This window comes from Mobula birostris, chromosome 7, assembly GCF_030028105.1.
Source record: "Mobula birostris isolate sMobBir1 chromosome 7, sMobBir1.hap1, whole genome shotgun sequence".
Taxonomy (NCBI): domain Eukaryota; kingdom Metazoa; phylum Chordata; class Chondrichthyes; order Myliobatiformes; family Myliobatidae; genus Mobula; species Mobula birostris.
Window position 1 is genome coordinate 68,768,736 of NC_092376.1, and position 19,811 is coordinate 68,788,546.

The 19,811-nt window shown below is 39.8% G+C and overlaps 1 protein-coding gene across 1 annotated transcript in view; it reads left to right on the top strand.

Annotated features, from left to right (window-relative positions):
• tyr (tyrosinase) overlaps window positions 1-19,811 on the top strand; it is a 47,146-nt gene that overhangs the window by 16,768 nt on the left and 10,567 nt on the right. The window contains exons 2-3 of the mRNA XM_072264356.1: window positions 3,182-3,398; window positions 9,546-9,693. Coding sequence (XP_072120457.1) covers window positions 3,182-3,398; window positions 9,546-9,693 — 365 coding nt within the window. The remainder of the gene's footprint in view (window positions 1-3,181; window positions 3,399-9,545; window positions 9,694-19,811) is intronic.

Here is a 19,811-nt window from a genome sequence, read left to right on the forward strand (position 1 = left end):
TATATAAAATAAGATTGGAAGGAAACCATATAAATTAATTCAAATTAAATGATAATATTTGGCAAAAGAGCCCCATCTTCTGTCAAAATTGAATCCAAAATCAAAAGTTCTACTTCTAAATTTTTCCAAGCTAAGACATAACATTACTTGAGAAAACCTTTGAATTAATGTAGGGACAGAGGTATCTTTCCATTTCAATAAAATAGCCCTTCTTGCCAACAATGTGACAAATGCAATTACATGTTGGTCTGAAGATGAAATTCACTGAATATGATGCGGAACTATTCCAAATAAGACAGTCAATGTATTAGGTTGTAAATTAATTTTCAGAGCTTTAGAAATTGTAGAAAATAAAGATTTCCAAAAAGATTTTAATGAGGAACATGACCAGAACATATGTGACAAAGTGGCTACTTCAGTTGTACACCTATCACAATAATTGTTTATGTTAGGAAATATTTTGGATAGTATCTCCTTTGTTAAATAATAACGGTGAACAATTTTAAATTGAATTAAACAGTAATTGGCACATATTGAAGAAGAATTAATCATTTTCAAAACTCGCAACCAATCTTCATTAACAAAGGTCATATTAAGTTCCCTCTCTCAATCTTGTTTAATCTTTAGTGAGAGGTTATCTTTTTGTAGTAAAAATAAATTATAAATTCTACCAATGGAACCTCTCACTAAAGGATTCATATTTAAAATAGTATCCAACAAATCAGATTCTTGCATATATGGAAACTTAGATAAGTATTTTTGCAAAAAATGTCTAACCTGAAAATATTGCAGGAAGTGTGTCTGAGAGAGAGAATATTTGCTAACTAACTCTTCAAAAGTCGTCAATCGACCACTGAAGCACCTTCAATTACTCCAAAAGACTGAGGTTTGGTAAAATACTGAAAGGCTTTTATTCGCTGTACAATACGACCTCCACAGTGAGTGTCTGCCCCCGGACTGAGGGGGAGGGGCAAGGCGAACACCTTTATACAGGATCCTGTGGGAGGAGCCACAGGGGCAGTCAGCAGAGGGGTGTGTCCAGACCGGTAACGGAGTTACAACATATATACATGGTTTACCACAACCACCACAAAATAAATCTGCAAAAGAACAGATCCCGTTATTTCTCCATAAGAGAAAAATAGGATCGATTATTGATGGTTTAAATAAAAAATTTCAATATAAAGTGCTGATCAATTTAAATTGTTTAAAGTTAAAAGAGTTGCAAAACTGAAACCAAATCAGTAAGGACTGTTTAATAACAGATAGAGATTTAAATTAGGAATTTTAGCAAGTTGTAAAGGTAATGGAGCTCGTAATAATGAGGTTAAGTGAAATTGTTTAATAGCTTTTAATTCCATCAATCTAAGCTGGTTTTTGGCTCTTATCGAACCAATATAGCCAAAAACATAATTGTCGAATATTAACAGCCCAATAATACAATTTTAAATTAGGTAGTGCAAGTCCACCATCTTTTTTAGATTTTTGTAAATGATACTTATTAATTCTTAGTTTTTGTATTATTCCAAATAAAGGACGAAATAGTAGAATCAATTTGATCGAAAAAATTTTAGTTAAAAAGATAGGTATATTTTGAAAAATATATAAAAATTTAGGTAAAATCATCATTTTCACAGCATGAATACGACCTATTAGAGAAAGTGTAAGTGGGTTCCATCTAGAAAATAATTGTTTCATAGAGTCCATTAAAGGAGCTACATTAGCTTTATAAAGATCTTTATATTTTTAGTAATGATAATACCTAAATATTTAAAATAATTCACAATTCTAAATGGAATATCGTTCTTTATAAAAACAGGAGCATTTAATGGAAACAATTCACTCTTATTTAAGTTAAGTTTATATCCTGAAAATTTCCAAAATCATTTAATGTTTCCAAAAGATTAGGAATAGATTCTTCAGGGTTCGAAATATAAACCAAAAGATCATCTGCGTAAAGAGAAATCTTATGTGTGGTCCCATTTATAGAGATACCATGAATATTTTTAGCTTCACAGAGTATTATAGCCAAAGGCTCCGGTACAAGATTAAATAATAAAGGACTTAATGGACATCATGTCTAGTACCACATGAGACTGAAAAAAAGGAGACCTGAAATTATTAGTAATAACAGTAGCAATAGGATTCTTATAGATCATTTGAATCCACTTATTAAAATTATTACCAAAGCCAAATTTTTCTAATACATTAAACAGATATGTCCATTCAACTTTTATCAAATGCCTTTTCTGCATCAAGAGAAATAACACATTGGGGTGTCTTGGATAGTGATGAGTATATAATGTTCATCGTCTCCGAACATTGGAGAAAGAGTAACGGCCTTTAATAACGCCTGTTTCATCCATAGAGATGATTTTAGTTAAAATAGTTTCCAATCGGTTAGCCATTCCCTTAGAAAGAATTTTTGCGTCCACATTTAATAGCTAAATAGATCTATATGATGAACATTCAGTAGGATCTTTATCTTTCTTAAGGATTAAGGAAACAGAAGCTTCATAAAAAGGAGGTAAATTACCCTTCTCTAAAGATTCATGAAATATTTCCAAAAATATGGAGAAAGTAATTTTTCACATTTTTCGTAAAATCCTACCACATAACCATCAAATCCAGGAGTTTTACCTGATTGCATTGACAACACAGCTTTCTGAATTTCATGCTCAGTAATTAGAGCATCAAGGATCTGTTGATCTTCAACAGTAATTTGAGGAAATTTAATCTTATGTAAAAAAGCCTTCATTTTGGAGGAGTCTGCAGTAAATTGAGATTTATGAAGATCAGAATAAGAATCCTGAAAAATATTATTAATGTCTTCATGATTACTTACTATATCTCCATTATCTTTACGAATCTTTAAAATTTGTCTTTTAGCTCTAGCTGCCCGTAATTGGGAAGCTAAGAGCCTATTATTTTTATCTCCAAAAATACAAAACTGACTTTTCAATTTAAGCAAATATCCTTCAATAGGATCCTTTAGCAAAATATATATCTGTGACAGAGTACATAGTTAAAGGTATGCGCAACATTTTATATTATACATAAATTCTTTAAAGCTTTTGCAGATTTGTGAAACTGATTTTAAATTAATAAAGATATCTAGTCTTTGTTCTTGATATTACATAGTAAGAAAAATTATGTTAAATATTTAAAATTTTTGACACAGGTAATTTGCACCAAACCAGATGATTACAATCGCCGTGGAGTTTTATGTGATGGCTCTCCTGAAGGACCCATTCATCGAAATCCAGGGAACCAGGATAGCAAGCGGACTCCAAAGCTTCCAAGCTTGTCAGAAGTGGAATACTGTTTAAGTCTGACCGAGTATGATACTCCACCCTTTGATAAGTTCGCCAATTACAGCTTCCGGAATACCTTAGAAGGTTTTTATTTTATATTTTGTATTTTAGTTACTGTGTGCTTGAGAAAGTTGATTAGCTGTTCTGTGACATAGATTGTTATTTTGCTTGAGGCTTTTTGCATCAATATGGGCCAAAAATCAGAAGCAATGTATATAGTTATGCACCAAGAAGTCCAGAAAAATAGATGGAAAACAGGATATTGGTTTCAACTGAAGGACTTGGATAGATTTTACACCAGGAAGGCTAGCTGCCACTCTTGCTAGAAACTGTAGTGAGTGTGCAAATACCTAAATTAGATCCTATCCATGATAAAAAATTTTACAATCGTACATCATAGAATGGGTGCATCCATTGCAGATCTCTTTCATTTACTGAGAAGCTTCACATGGAATTGAGCACTGTACAATCGTCAAGGGGCATCCTAGCGTCTGATGGAAGGAAAGTCATTCGTGATGTGGGTGGTGACGGTTGTGTCTAGGACATTGTGCCAGTGGATCTCCTGCAGTGAAGTCGAGGCAATAGGCATGACTGATCTCCAGCAATCATAATCATCTTCTGTGTGCAAAGTATGACTTGCTGAAGAGCTTTCGCCTTGATGTCACTCTTGGTCAATTGCTACCTTGACATCAAGAGCAATTGCTTTTACCACGTGCTTGATATTTAGTTCTTTTGAACATATTTGGATCAAGTTCACGAGCTGAGTGATCCTGTGAAAATTCAAACTGAGCATCAGTGAGCAGGTTGTTGGTGAGTTAGTGCCACTTGATGTGACACCTTCCATCACTTTGCTAGTGATTGAGAATAAATTCACTGGGCTGTAATTAGCCAGAGGAGGCATGTCGTTTTCATGATCGGGGCAGACTCAAGTAATTTTCCACATTGTAAAGGCTGTGTCTATCCTTGAACAGTTCAAATAGAAGTACTCGTTGCTGGTTATGGAGTGGGGATCTTCAGTCCCTCATCCAGGATGACGTCTGATCCCATAGACCTTGCTGAGTCCACTGCTCTTAGCCATCTCTTCAGGTCAAATCGGGTGAAACTGATTGGGTAAAGACTGGCTCTGTAATGCTGGAGAATTCAGCAGCAAACCAGATTGGAGTATCAGCAGTTCTCTATGAACATGGCTGCAAGTGCTCTAGCTTGATTGTAAAATTATAATTAATTTTTGGCACTTTCCTGCATTAATCCCATAACCCTTGATTCACTTAATCTGGTCTTTAACTTGCATACTGACCCTGTTCATTGTTTAAGATGGGAATGTTCATAGAGCCTTCTCCACTTCTTGGCTGTTTAATAGTCTCCTACCATTCAGGTCTAGAGCTTTAATCTGATTCTCCTGGGTCACCTCGCTCTTTGCTAATTGCATGTTGCTTTGGCTCTTTAATGCCCATGTAGTCCTGTTTTGCAGCTTCGCAAACTTAGATTCTCATTCGTCACTAGACCAGGGTTAACATTCTGGTGTGATAATGATGGCAGAGTGAGGGTTGGTTAAGGTGCACAGATGGGTTCACTGATCAGATGCTGTTGAACAATTTTTCTGGGCTATTCACTATTTTCCAGAAGGAAACTCAGTCATTGGCACATATATCCAGACCGCATCTTATACATTTATCCTCCCTTCACTCCCAAGATTTCAATATTGTACAGTAGTTTTTTTACTTACAGCATGGAATACATATCTCAAACATCCTCTCATGGTCCCAGAACGCATCTTACCGAATCGAAAAGGCTCACCAACGCCTCTACTTCTGAGGAGGCTGGAGAGAGCTGGACTATGCACATCAATACTCACGACCTTCTACAGATGTGCAGTAGAGAGCATCTTAACATGTTGCATCACTGCATGGTATGGAAACTGCACTGCAGTGGACAGGGAGGCTTTACAATGGGTAGTCAAAGCCAAATTATCACTGGCACCAACCCACCACTCAAGGAGATATATTCAGAAGGGTGTTGGGAAAAGGCCAGCAATATCATGAAGGGTTAGACCCACCCTGCTCGTGGACCATTTGTCCTACTCCCATCAGGGAGGAGGCTATGTAGCATCCATGCCAGGACCACCAGATACAAAAGCAGTTACTTTCCCTAAGCAGTAAGGCTGATCAACACCTCTACCCACTAACCCCTTCCAGACCACTACTTTATCATTTTCTGTCAGTCACATTATGTACAGACACCCATGTACCTAGCATCACTTTATATACCCATTGGTGCTGCCCTCCAGTGTTCGCTCAGTGCTGCCCTCCAGTGTCCGCTTGGTGGAAGAATAAGTTGGACCAGGGCAACTCAGTGAATAGGCTATATTTTTTTAATTTCTCTTTGCGACTGTATCTTTTTCTGAAATAATAACCATATATGCTACTTGTGCTATGTGCAGTGTGCTGTGTGCTGTGTGCTGTGTGCTGTTGGTAATATGCAACTTGGCCTTGGAGGAAGGCTGTTTCATTTAGCTATATCCATGTATGGTTGAATGGTAATTAAACTTGATATTATCAATATTTGTATAAAAGCTGTCTTATATTTATATTTATTGTGTTTGTTTATTATGGTGTTCATTATCTTAATGCACGTTTTATATGCTGCGTCAGATCTGGAGTAACAATTATTTTGTTTTCCTTTACATTTGTGCACTGGAAATGACATTAAAATTCTTGAATCTAGGCTACAGAATGTTATAATTTTTGTTGAAGCTTTAATGGACAAGGGAGTCGAAGAAGGCAGTTAAAGATATGGTCTTGAAGACATAAGTTTCATTGTTCGACACAAAAGATTCTGCAGGTGCTGAAAATCCTGAGCAACACACACAAAATGCTGGAGGAAATCAGCAGGTCAGGCAGCATCTATGGTGAAGAAACCGAATCATTAATGTGTTTATTCCCTTCCATTGATGTTGGATGAGGCCTAACCCACTAAGTTCCAAGAGCCTTTTGTCTGTGTTGTTTTGTTTCATTTTTACCTGGCATTGAGCTATAGCCTGCAATAAGACCAGTGATCAGCAAGGTAGCATGCTTAATGTTTCATTGGCTCTGCATCCTCATGAAGCTCGGTGAGATTTCTCAACAGATCAATTAACTGGAGAAACAAAGTTTTTTTTTGAGATACAGCACAGAGTAGGCCCTTCCAGACCTTCAAGCTGCATTGCCCACCAACCCTCATGTCAACCTTAGCCCAATCACGGGACAATTTACAATGACCAATTAACCTACCAACCGGCATGTCTGTGGACTGTGGGAGGAAACTGGAGCATCCGGAGGAAACTCATGTAGACTCGGGGGAGAACATTCAAACTCCTTATAGGCAGTGGTGGGAATTGAACTCAGGTCACTGGTACTGTAAAGCATTGTGCTACCACCACACTACCATGCCAACCCAAGTTCATATAGGCAGATGCTCTTGAAGGGCCATACCTAACTGACAGAAAACGGAATTATTGGGTAACAACCATTCAGCCCAACTGTCCATGCCAATCAAGCTTGCCATCTAAGCTAGTCCTATTTCCCTGTGTTTGGCCTATATCCCTCTAAGCACCTACCAATCCAATCTGCCCTGTCCAAATGGCTTTTAAATGTTGTTAATGTACCTGTCTCAACTACTTCCTTCAGCTGCAAGCTTCACATACACACCACCCTCTGCGTGAAGCAGTTGCCCCTAAGGTTCCATTAAACCTCTTCCCCTCATTCCTTAAATTTCCTCACATATCTTAAGTTGTTCAAAATGGCACTGCTCCTGAAAATTTTTCTTTCCAAAGAAGCTGATGTGATTTGGTACTGCAGTAACATTTCAAATACAAATCAGGTCTACAATCCCATTTGTGTAATCCCTATTTATGAACAAACTATTTGCACAACGTTAGCTCTCCCTTGTATCTGAACAATTATAAACAAGATTCCACAGTCAGTGTTGAGCACTGCATAACCACTTCCCATTAACTTGGAGCATATATCACTAAAAGTCAGCCTGAAATTCTTCTGGAAGCCCTTAAAGTCCAAGGTCATGGTAAAGTCTTCCACTGTTGTTTTATAGTTGTCACCTTGCTGATCTGTCAAGAAGTGGGAAACAGCAGGTGAGAATGTCTCCCTCCATTTACATTCAGGAAGTGATGGTGTACTGGGATTTTCAGAAGGCCTTTGACAAGGTGTTGCACATGAGGCTGCTTAGCAAGATAAGAGTCCATGGAATTACAGGGAAGTTACTAGCATGGATGGAGCATTGGCTGGTCAGCAGAAAACAGAGAGTGGGAATAAAGGGATCCTATTCTAGCTGGCTGCCGGTTATCAGTGGAGTTCCTCAGGGGTTGGTGTTGGGACCGCTGCTTTTTACAATGTATGTCACTGACTTGAAATACAGTATTAATGGATTTGTGGCTAAATTTGCCAATGATACAAAAATAGGTGGAGGAGCGGATAGTGTTGAGGAAACAGAGAGCCTGCAGAGAGACTTAGGTAGTTTAGAGGAATGGGCAAAGAAGTGGCAAATGAAATACAAAGTTGGGAAGTGTATGGTTATGCACTTTGGTGGAAGGAATAAATGGGCAGACTATTATTTAAATGGGGAGAGAATTCAAAATGCAGAAATGCAAAGGGACTTGGGAGTCCTTGTGCAAGATACCCTAAAGGTTAACCTCAAGTTTGAGTCTGTTGTGAAGAAGGCGAATGCAATGTTGGCATTTATTTCTAAAGGTATAGAATATAAGAGCAGGGATGTGATGTTGAGGCTCTATAAGGCACTTGTGAGCCCACACTTGGAGTATTGTGTGCAGTTTTGGGCTCCTTATTTTAGAAAGGATATGCATTGGAAAGAGTTCAGAGAAGATTCATAAGAATGATTCCAGGAATGAAAGGGTTACCGTATGAGGAATGTCTAGCAGCTCTTGGGCTGTATTCCCTGGAGTTCAGGAGAATGAGGGGGGGATCTCATAGAAACATTCCGAATGTTAAAAGGCCTGAACAGATTAGATATGGCAAAGTTATTTCCCATGGTAGGGGATTCTAGGACAAGAGGGCAAGACTTCAGGATTGAAGGCCGTCCTTTTAGAACTGAGATGTGGAGAAGTTACTTTAGTCAGAGGGTGGTAAATCTGTGGAATTTGTTGCCATGAGCGGCTGTGGAGGCCAAGCCACTGGGTGTACTTAAGACAGAGATAGATAGGTTTTTGATTAGCCAGGGCATCGAAGGGTATGGGATGAAGGCAGGGGAGTGGGGATGACTGGAAGAATTGGATCAGCCTATGATTGAATGGTGGAGCAGACTCAATGGGCCAAATGGCCTACTTCTGCTCCTATATCTTATTGTCTTATGGTCTTATGCACTTGGCTTCTGCATGTCTGCACTAAAGGCTGGGCAATACGATAGATATCCCCTACTATACCCAGCAAGAAACCAGTAGCTTTCATGCATATTGCTTCACACTTATGGGTACAACCATTTCTGACCTAGCAGATTCTTTAAAGCCACCACAGTAAATGCCATCCTCTTCTGTGAAGTGGAATGGCAGAGCGTGTTCCTTGCTGGCATTTCCAAGCAAAGTCCAAGGGTTCTCAGGTTTTTGATGAGCACGGTGAAGTTGCTCAGATATTGTAGTCCTGCTGATTCTTTTCTTGCAAACTCCTTCCCCTCGTTCAAATCCTAAAACATGAAAGGAATTACTGAGGGATTCCACTTTTTATGTTAGGTATATTTAAAGAAGAGATTGATAAGTTCTTGATTAGTAAGGGTGTCAAAGGTTATGGGAAGAAGACAGGAGAACGGGGTTGAGAGAGTTAATAAATCAGCCAAGATGAAATGGTGGAGCAGACTTAATGGGCTGAATAGCTAGTTCTGTTCCTATGTATTATTGTCTTATGCCATGAAGTGACGTAATTCGAAACAGCTTTCAAGGAGAATGAAGGAAATTGCTAGAAAAAGAGACCTTACATAATATGAATATAGTCTTCTAGCCAACAGTAAGAACTTGATAAAATATCCCCAAAATGCATTTCTCAGTAATTTTACTATTTCTGTATAAAGGGTGGTGCCTGAATCCTCTTTCTTTGTTAACTGGCTTTTAGTCTAAAGATTGTGTTGTAACCCATTTACTATCTGAAGTTAACTGTTCTTTAACACGTTAAAGGTTAATTATACAACTGGCTTAATAATCAACTCAAATCAATGTGATTTCTTTATGAGCAGGTTTTGCCAACCCAGGTGATGGGATAGCTAATATATCACAGAGTGGCCTACATAACGCCCTACACATTTACATGAATGGATCAATGTCCAGTGTCGGTGGTTCAGCAAATGACCCAATCTTTTTACTTCATCATGCTTACATTGACAGGTGAGTGCAATTGACAGAAACTTCCATTTTCTCCCATTTCCTTGCTAAGCCAATTGAATTGAAGCTGCACTAAAAACTGGAAATAATTTAGCCTCTGAGTATTTACCTTCCTATTGTTCCACATATCTATCTGTTCAACCGCACCTTCACTACCACCGCTTCTGATGTTGTTGCCCTCATTATCTTCCTGGCTGTTCCTTGTCATATAAAACTTCACCTTGAGCACCACCAAGGGTTTGACACATGATCACAAGATGATTATCAGCTGGTCATACAGCCAGTGGCCGCTTTATTAGGTACACCTATACACTTGCTAGCTCCTGGGATTTTCATGTATAACATTCTCTAGAGTTTACAGAGAATGGTGCGAAAAAACAAAACCAAGAACAAAAAGCATCCAATGTGTGGCAGTTCTGTGGACAAAACTGCCTTGTTGATGAGAGAAGTCAGAGGAGAATAGCCAGACTGTTTCAAGCTGACAGGGTGATGATAACTCAGGTAACCACACGGTACAAAAGTGGTGTGTTGCCTAATACCTAGAAGTGGTAACTAACAGAGTGGCCAATGACTGTAGAGTTACTCTGAGTAACAGGTGGAATATTCAGATGCAATGTTGATGGAAACCAGCTACCAGATAGCCATAGTCATAGTCATATTTTATTGATCCTGGGGGATATTGGTTTTCATTACAGTTGCACCATAAATAATTAAATAGTAATAAAACCATAAATAGTTAAATAGTAATATCTAAATTATGCCAGGAAATAAGTCCAGGACCAGCCTATTGGCCAGGGTGTCTGACCCTCCAAGGGAGGAGTTGTAAAGTTTGATGGCCACAGGCAGGAATGACTTCCTATGACGCTCTGTGCTGCATCTCGGTGGAATGAGTCTCTGGCTGAATGTACTCCTGTGCCCAACCAGTACATTATGTAGTGGATGGGAGACATTGTCCAAGATGGCATGCAACTTGGACAGCATCGTCTTTTCAGACACCACCGTCAGAGAGTCCAGTTCCATCCCCACAACATCACTGGCCTTACAAATGAGTTTGTTGATTCTGTTGGTGTCTGCTACCCTCAGCCTGCTGCCCCAGCACACAACAGCAAACATGATAGCACTGGCCACCACAGACTCGTAGAACATCCTCAGCATCGTCCGGCAGATGTTAAAGGACCTCAGTTTCCTCAGGAAATAGAGATGGCTCTGACCCTTCTTGTAGACAGCCTCAGTGTTCTTTGACCAGTCCAGTTTATTGTCAATTCGTATCCCCAGGTATTTGTAATTCCGCAGCCTATTATCCAGTCTATTCCCATCACTATCCCAGCCTGAAAAGGCCAAATATCAGTTGAAAAATATCAGGGCCTCAGAGGCTGATGGTATCAGAGATTAAGTTTTAAAATTCAACTGAATGTAACTTAAGAAACAAATTGACAGCCTCATTCCCCCATCACTTGGAAGAGGAGAACTTGACCCAGGGCTTCAGAGATTCTGTATGTGATCATTATCAGAAAAGGAAACAAATCTAGCTATGGTAACTGCAGAGAATTTTTCCTGACACTCTGCCACAGGAGATGATCAGAGTCCTCTTCAAGTCCCTTTTTTGTGTGGACAATTTCATCCCTGAATCGAGGTCAGGATTCTATCAAGAGTCATTATGGACATAATCTTCACAGAGAGCTTCAAGAAAAATATGTGAAGCAGTAACCAATGTGCACCTCAGAAAAGCCTTCAAAAACTCTGTCAGTCAAGAGGGATTTTGGAGTATACTTTGCAGATTTGTGTTTACATCATACATCTGCTGCCTGCTGGCAAGCATGCCTTGATCTTAATCAGTGATCTGTAACAGGCTCGGATGCAAACTCAGATTAGACTGGTATCAAACAGGATGACACCATCACTCCAACACTGTTTTCAATTTTCTCACCATTCACTCAATGCCTCACTTTCAACAACCTTCCAAAGAAGTAATGCTAAGCTTCTGGACAAATAGAATACTAAGATCTCACCAACCCCATACATCAAGCTGCTGAACACAGATGATGCTTGTGAATCCATAAGTTTGAAGGCCAAGCTCTAAATCATCGATGACTTGTCCGTTGAAGCATATGAGGGAATAGGCCTTAACAAAGCGTATCTCCACTAACCTCCTCTCCCTGCACAGCATGCAAACAATGAAAATCCACATATAGACCATTGTCCAAAAAATTGTGAACAACTTATCAGCAAACGCAGACATCAGTAATGAATTTCACCATCACCTATAATGACCTAGCAGAGACTCTGTCTATCTGAAGAAAAGACTGAAGATTTGCACTTCAAGCCCAACATAAAGTTTATGGTCAACCAGGTGGCAGTAAATCAACTCTCCTACACGTTGGTGAACTGTGGATTGTCTATACTTCATAGTGCTGGTGAAGTTCAGTGTTAGCAACGCTATCTTCACACATCCTCCAAATCCACTGGAAGAATAAGTAAATCAAAGTAAGTTTCCTCTCACATGTGAACATCCCTAGCATTAAGGCTTTAATTACATTCAGCCACATCAGTGGGCAGAACATGTTATTTGATGGCAAATATCAAACTCTCAAAACCTCTGTTCTACACTATGTTCCATCACAGCAAGAGGCACCAGGTCAGTGAAAGAGTTTAAGGGTGTTATTAAAGCCTGCTTTAAAAAGGTATAATATTCATGGAAATGTGATGTGTCCTGATATAGGAGGGAAGTGAATGGACAAGAGGAGGCTGGGTAGGATCAACATATGAAGAGATAAGTTTCATGTGGCAAGAGCAAGTTCTGGTTCATCTGGGTATCCAAGATGGAGTGGGTCAGATGGAGCCAGATGGATGCACAAGTCCTTGGACAATGGGGCAAAAATGTACCCAATGTTTCTCTCACTCTGATGACCATGTCCATGTGTGGATGCGGCAGGCTGAGTGTAGAACCTAAAACCGTAGACACCAAGTGCCACTATATGCTGAAGGTCTATCTATTTTCCAAAGTTATGAAGGATGGGTTCGGCCACGTTGCTGCACACCTATTATTCATGTAAAAGTTCTTCCAGATCAACACCTTTGACTACAAGTCCATGAAGTAATTGTCAGCAAGGAACATCCTGCAGATATCACAGGAAAAGTTTTCGATGGATGCTGTGGAGTAATTCCCCGAGCAAACTATGAAGACTAACTGGCAGAATGCCTCATTGCCAGATCTTACCAATAGGCACCAAGATCTGGGCTGCTGGTAGGAGGGCCCTCCGAGTTGGATCCTTCCTGCAAGCTCAGAACATCACTTCCAGTGCACCTGCCACCAAGATGACAGTAGTGGGTACAAAATGGTTGCTCCTTTCTTTGTGGGCTGTTGGTTTGCAAGGAGGGCATGGAGAAAGATGCAATGGCCTGTGTCACAGTTCATCACGAGCAGTTGACTCTCTAATCAACAGACTGCTCCCAGGGAAACATAGAGATGGACATCAAGTGCTGCTGGCAGTTTGGTGAAAGACACCCTTTGGTCTGCCTGAAACTGGTTGTCCTGCCAGCACATTGAGATGCCCATGGAGGAATGTGGCCAACTGGCAGAGTCCAGGCTGCAGGAGCACATGCTGTGGGATGCAGTGAAGCTCGGTGCAACCAATGCAAGGGCTGGGGAGGAGCACAGTGTCGGGTTCTTCTGTGACTGGGCAGTTTGGATGGGAAAGCCCCTCAATTATTGTAGTAGTGTACCATCCCAGGGAGCTACATGAGTGGCAACGCTGCAGTTGGTTTTCAGAAATGTACCTGAACATTACTTAATTCCTTGTCAATGGAAGGTATAATGGGAAGGTATTGCATTGTTTTTTTTCTTGTAAGTAGTTTTTTTTATTATGAATAAGGTTTATTTTGATTTAAGAAGAAAGAGCAGGCAGGAATAATAGCTCTACGTGGATGGTCTTGTTTGTGGAAGTGGGAAATGGTGGATGGGGTCTGCGGAGAGAAGATCTCTTGATGTGATGTGATGTGATGTGATCTCTAACAGTGAGGGAAACAGTCTCCTGGTGTTCATTAGTGAAACCATGGCCCAGAAGTAGATATGAAGAGATATTTGCAAGCTGGCACCTAGCCTCTGCAAGGTGGAGGTCAGTCCACCAGACTACAGTGGCACTGCCTTTGCCTGTGGGTTTCATGAGTAGGCTTTGCAGCAGAGTTTTGGCCTGAAAGATAAACAATTCCTTTCTCCCCAGAGATGTTGCTGGACCCAGTGAATTTCTCCAGTAGATTCCTTGTTAGTCCAGTTCCATTATCTGCAGTCCCTTATCTCCATGACTCCTGGGAATCTTTGGCTCATGATTGCTCTAATTGAAGGAAGGGGATTTTCGTTGGCATGGGGATCCTCGGATAGCTTTGCCTAGAACAGTTGGATGATTGCTTTTTCTGTCTAGAGAAAAGTGTTTTGAACTGACATAGTGATTGAACATTATTAGAAAATCAGCTACTTGGGACAAAGTAGCAGTGAGATTGAGGAAAAGGTATATCAATCACTGAAATGAGCATTACCTAGAGGGAAGGGATTATGAAGCAGGGAAGTTATGCTAATTAGTAACAAACCTTGTTATTCAGTACCAAGTCACGGGGCACAAATCTTTTCTCCACAAATTAAAGAAATACACAGAGACACAATGGAGAGTTCAAAAGGGAACAACAAAGGTGATATCAAGTCTGTGGTATCTGCCATCTGTTATAGAACTTCCAAAGTCTGACACTCCTTCCTCTTATAAAGAGAAGGAATGGTGTATATAATTTTGAGAAGTTTAATAAGGGAGATATGGAGATTTTGTTTTCATTTGTGAGAAACCAGATCTGAGATCCACAGGAAAGGTGTCAAAGGTTATCAGAAGGAAGGAGAAAGGGGTTGAGGGGAAAAATAAATCAGCCATGATCAAATGGCGGAGCCAACTCGATGGACCAAATAGCCTAATTTTACTCCTATAACTTATGGTTTTATTAAAGTTAGTGTTTTCCTTAAAAAGAAACTGTTCCAATTGATGGAAACAGCAAGTACCAGAAAAATATGAGTGATTGGTAAGTGAAGCAATAAAGATATAAGGAAGAACCTTCTTACATAGTAAATAGTTAAAACATAGACAAAGGAGTGTAGTGTCGGCTGATTTAGTGGTAGTGCTCATTAGGGAGTTGGATAAGCACTTAAAAGGAATCAAAAATAGGAGACTATGAGGATTGTATTGCATAATGAGGTTAGAAGGAAGCCAAAATGGACTAAATTGTCTCCTTCTTGCTGTAACCTTTCTGTAATATTGCGATTGCTTTTTAAGCTGATGTGAATAAATTGGTTGGAGTATCTGTACTTCAAAAGTACTTCACTGCCCAAAGTATAATGCTGGCTGCTTTGAGATTGCAAAGGGATTCATAATATCCTTCACTAAAATCATGCATGCAGAAAAGAATTAAATATGAAATCAGATCCTTCTCTGGAGAGAATAGCAGCAGTTAAAATGCCTTTGAAATTGTTCTGAAGATATATTGGGACTTCAGTTCACATTGAATCCTTACATATAGATGATTGCCAATCCTCCGTTTAAAGTAATGGTTGTGCGCAATGTCTGCCTTCCAGCTTGCTGAGGGAACTTAGAAGATTTCAGATTGATGTCTATTTAAATTTTTATGTCATTCAATGTAGCATTCACACACACACACACACACACAGGATATACCTGCAGAATAATATTAACATCTCTTTAAATATCACTTTCCACTGAAAAAGCTCTTTTTAAAATCACATTGACCAAATTATCAAACCTTGGATGGTTTATTGAACAACTTTTCAGTAAATAAGAAAATACACAGCCCACTTGGGAAATAACCCCTGTCAGTCATCAGTGGTTGACATGTTGTCATAACAATATTCAAGTTCGAGTTTAATCACACTCATCCATATATGAATACTCATGAATACAGCCCTCTGGGGCCAAGGTGCAAAACAGAGTACCAATAGTCATACACAGCACAAGGCACATATAGTACATCTAAGATAGCAAGTAAACATGCAGTCACAGAAATACTGGAGGCCAGCACCCAACCCAGCATGGACGCCGCGAGACACTGCCTGTGGTGTCTCCTCTCCTGGACTGCTGCAACAGGCAAGCCCATGGCTTGAAGCCTAGTCCTTACTAAAACAGAGGCTATGCAGCTCCTCCACCGTCTGTCTTGCCAGTAAACAAGCGAAACATACTTGCAGTATTTTATGTTATCAATGTCCAATAGGGTCGTGCAGTCGCAAGAGAATATCCAACAAAATCACTCACTGTTAGACTGCACACCGCCTTCATGTACCGACTCCAAAGTCTTTCTGTAGCAGGCAATAACACAGCCCGTACCAAACCCAGCTCCTCTGCTAACGAGCAGCTCACTGATAGGGGTAGACTTGCAATACTTGAAGTTCTTAATGTTCAGTATTATCTTACGATCTTAAAAAAAGACAAAAAGTACCTTTGATTGGCCAAGAAGTAGCCGCTGCCTCTGACCATGCTTCCATCTTACATGGCAGCTAGTTCAAGACCGTGCACCCAAAGTTCTCTCAATAACTAAACTTTGTGTAGTGAACAGCGAGGAAGACTATCATGGCTTGCAGCAGGAACTGGACCAGTTGGAAAAATGGGCTGAAAAATTGCAGATGGAATTTAATGTAGACAAATGAGAGGTGTTGCACTTTGGTAGGACTAACCAGGGTAGGTCTTACACGGAAGAGTGCGCACTGAAGAGTATGGTAGAACGAAGGGATCTGGGGAACAGGAGTGTAACTCATTAAAAGTGGTGCCATAGCTCGACAGGGCCATAAAGAAAGCTTTTGCCACATTGGCCTTCATAAATCGAAGTATGAGTACAGGAGATGGGATGTTATGTTGAAGTTGCTAGGTCTAGAGGACCTGGGTTATAAGGAAAGATTGAATAGATTAGGACTTTATTCCTTGAAACGTAAAAGGCTGAGAAGAGATTTGATAGAGGTATACAAAATTATGAGGGGTATAGATAGGGTATATGCAAGCAGACTTTTTCCACTGAGGTTGGGTGCGACTACAATCTCAGATGAAAGGTTTAGGGGGAACATGTGGGAAAACTTCTTCGTTCAGAGTGAAACAGTGCATGTGCTACGATTTCAAAGTTTAAGAGAAGCTTGGATAGCTATGTACATGGATGGCAAGGGTATGGAGGGCTATCGTCCGGGTGCAGATTGACGAGAGTAGGCAGTTTAAATGGCTCAGCATGGATCAGATGAGCTGAAGAACCTGTTACTGTGCAGTATTTTTCTATGGCTTTGTGACATGTGTATATATATATATATATATATATATATATAATCCTGTTATATCCTCATGCATTTTTATATCGTATGTTAAACCATCACCAGAAAATATATGTTGAATTCTGGAGTGTGATGGTCAAACATTAAGAAAATAATCAAATCACTTAATTACATTATTCAGTTATGATTAAGTAATGGCATTTAGTTTTTTTTTATTGTACTCTGATATTTTCACCACTTTCTAGGTCAATGTCAACTTAAGTAAAACACCATATACATTTGGTAATTAAAGTTGTCATGGAAACATGGACTGAATGAACTGAATGCATGATATGCTCAAGAGAACTATAATGGAATGATTTAAAGATCCAGAGCTGGTGGATTATTACTCATTATTTAGCAGTGATGAGTGAATAGGCTTGACAGTCTTCTATGCCCAACAATTCAGAACAAAGAATCAGGTCATCACTGGTTCTAATAAACTGAACACAAAGAAGATAGAAGCAAATTACACCTGTTTACCTCCAATGATTGAAATGGCTAATACGACTTTATCCTGGGATTCCCTGTTGACATCTGTGTGTATAAAATGTCTCCCAGCTTTATCATCACCTTTAGTCACACCTTAGAAAAATAGAAAATATTGCAACACTCCACAGGTCACACAGCTTCTGTGGACAGAGAATCAGTTAACTATTTCTCTTTTTATTTCAGATTTCCAGTTTTTTTGTTTGATTATCAGACTTCTTATATTTCTGATGTGCCAGGAGGGCCCACTTTACATTCATGCAGACCCAGTGGCACCTTGGAATCTATATAATACTAAAACTCTCATGCTCTGTCTGTCTGTTTGTGACCTCCAATTAGTGCAAACGGTGCATTACAGCTGCACTTTTTTCCGCTCAATCAAATTAAAATGCGCTAACTTACAGAATGCAGGCAAAGTTCAGGGTTATATATTCGTATAAAATTGCTCATTCACGAAAATCAAGAGCCTCCCTTTTAACCCGAGAGCCGATCCGCCATCATGGAAATCGGGACGCGACAGCCCGACATATGCGCACGGCCAGCCTCAGCAGCGACACCTAACGGAGCAAAAGGGCAGGGCAGCTCTATTTCGAGGGGTTACATTCTGCTAATCACCATCAGCATGTGCAGGATTGGGACAGATCTAACTGCCACCCACCAATAAGAGATAATTAAATCTTATTGTAATGACGTACTTCGAGACACCCATAAAACCCTTTACTGCAGTTAAAGGACAGCAGTGACTATATCACGTCCATTTAGGAGAGCGCCAACCACATCATCAAGAATAATTAACATCCTTTGGTGTTACTGCTTCGTATCTTCTATCCAGCATTAGAGTTTAAAAAATGGTCGGCCTAATTATGCCGCGTGGAAAGGGAAGGGGGACATTATGGTCAAGAGATGATGCCAAATGTCGTCGGGAAGCGGCAAGGAAAGGGAGAGAACAAGAATTGGATGAGGCCAGGGCCGCACGACTCCAGGAATAAAGAGTCAGGACAAAAAAAGATGAGAGAAGAAGAGACAGAGGAGGAGAGACATGCACGTCTCCAGGATCAGAGACAAACAACAAACAGCAGAAGAGATGAAGAGACGGGGGATAAAAGGGCTGTATGTCTCCAGAATGACAACAAGAGGCACAAGGGTGACAGATAAACCAGAAATAATGCCATCAAAAATGTCCTTCGTTCAATGAGGAGCAGCTATATTTGCTTTGCTACGCGTCATTCTTCTTTAATAAACTGAGGTTTTCTACTTCAGTTTCCAAAGCAAAGCGATACCGATAGCATTCAGGAAAATTTAATATTCATTCTGGTCACATCAGACTGCACTACCCTCCTCGCAAAGAGTGCCCCAACGAGTCACCCCGTTGTCTAGTAATGTATCTATATTTGAAGTAAAAACCAAACAATATTGTCACTGCTGCAGAAGTGAATTGCAAAATGACATTTTAATAATCTGTGGTAGTATGATGATATTCTGTGAGTATAATGTTACAGTGGATTTTGAACGGACAGTGAATTTTGTTTGTAGCTAAACATGCAACGTTTGTCAATAGAGTTTTCACACCAAGGCTACTCTCTGTTTTCTTGTGTGGCACCACCATTGTGCTAAATGGGTTGGAGTCAGAACAGATTTGGCAGCTCAGAACAGAGTATCTGTAAACCATTAGCTGTAGCAGAAATATATCACATTCTGTAACCTCATGGTCCAACATATTAACTATTGTAGTAGTACTGTCAAGTCAAGAAAAACCCTGGTTTAATGCAGAGCGCATTAGGACTCTCCACGTACAGTTCTAGGCTGAGGTAAATTGGCACAGAGAAATATATGCATGCTGAACATCAACAGGGACTGTAATAAAGCTAAACAGTCTCAGCACCAATGAATCAGATGAAACCTCTTCAATCCTGCCAGATTAAAGCAGCTAGCAAGGAGAAGTTCCAAGAATGTCTCCAATGTAAATGATGATGCAGTCAAGTACATAAGGGAAAAGACAAGACCAAAGCATTTGCAACCAGTCCAGCCAGAAATGCTGTGTGGATGATTCATTCTTCCTGCTTCCTGCTAAGCACCCCATCACTACAAGGAACTGGTTTCCAGCCAACTTAATTCACCCATTACTAATTATGGGACTGACATATCAATTTTCATGGCCAGAGCTAAGTGATTTACCAGATTCAGAAGAAGAGAGGAGAGTTATAGAGAAAAATATAACCTACATAAATACAGTATTAATATTACACATTATTATTGATCACTCATCGGTCTGATATATCCAGGAATATATAAGTAC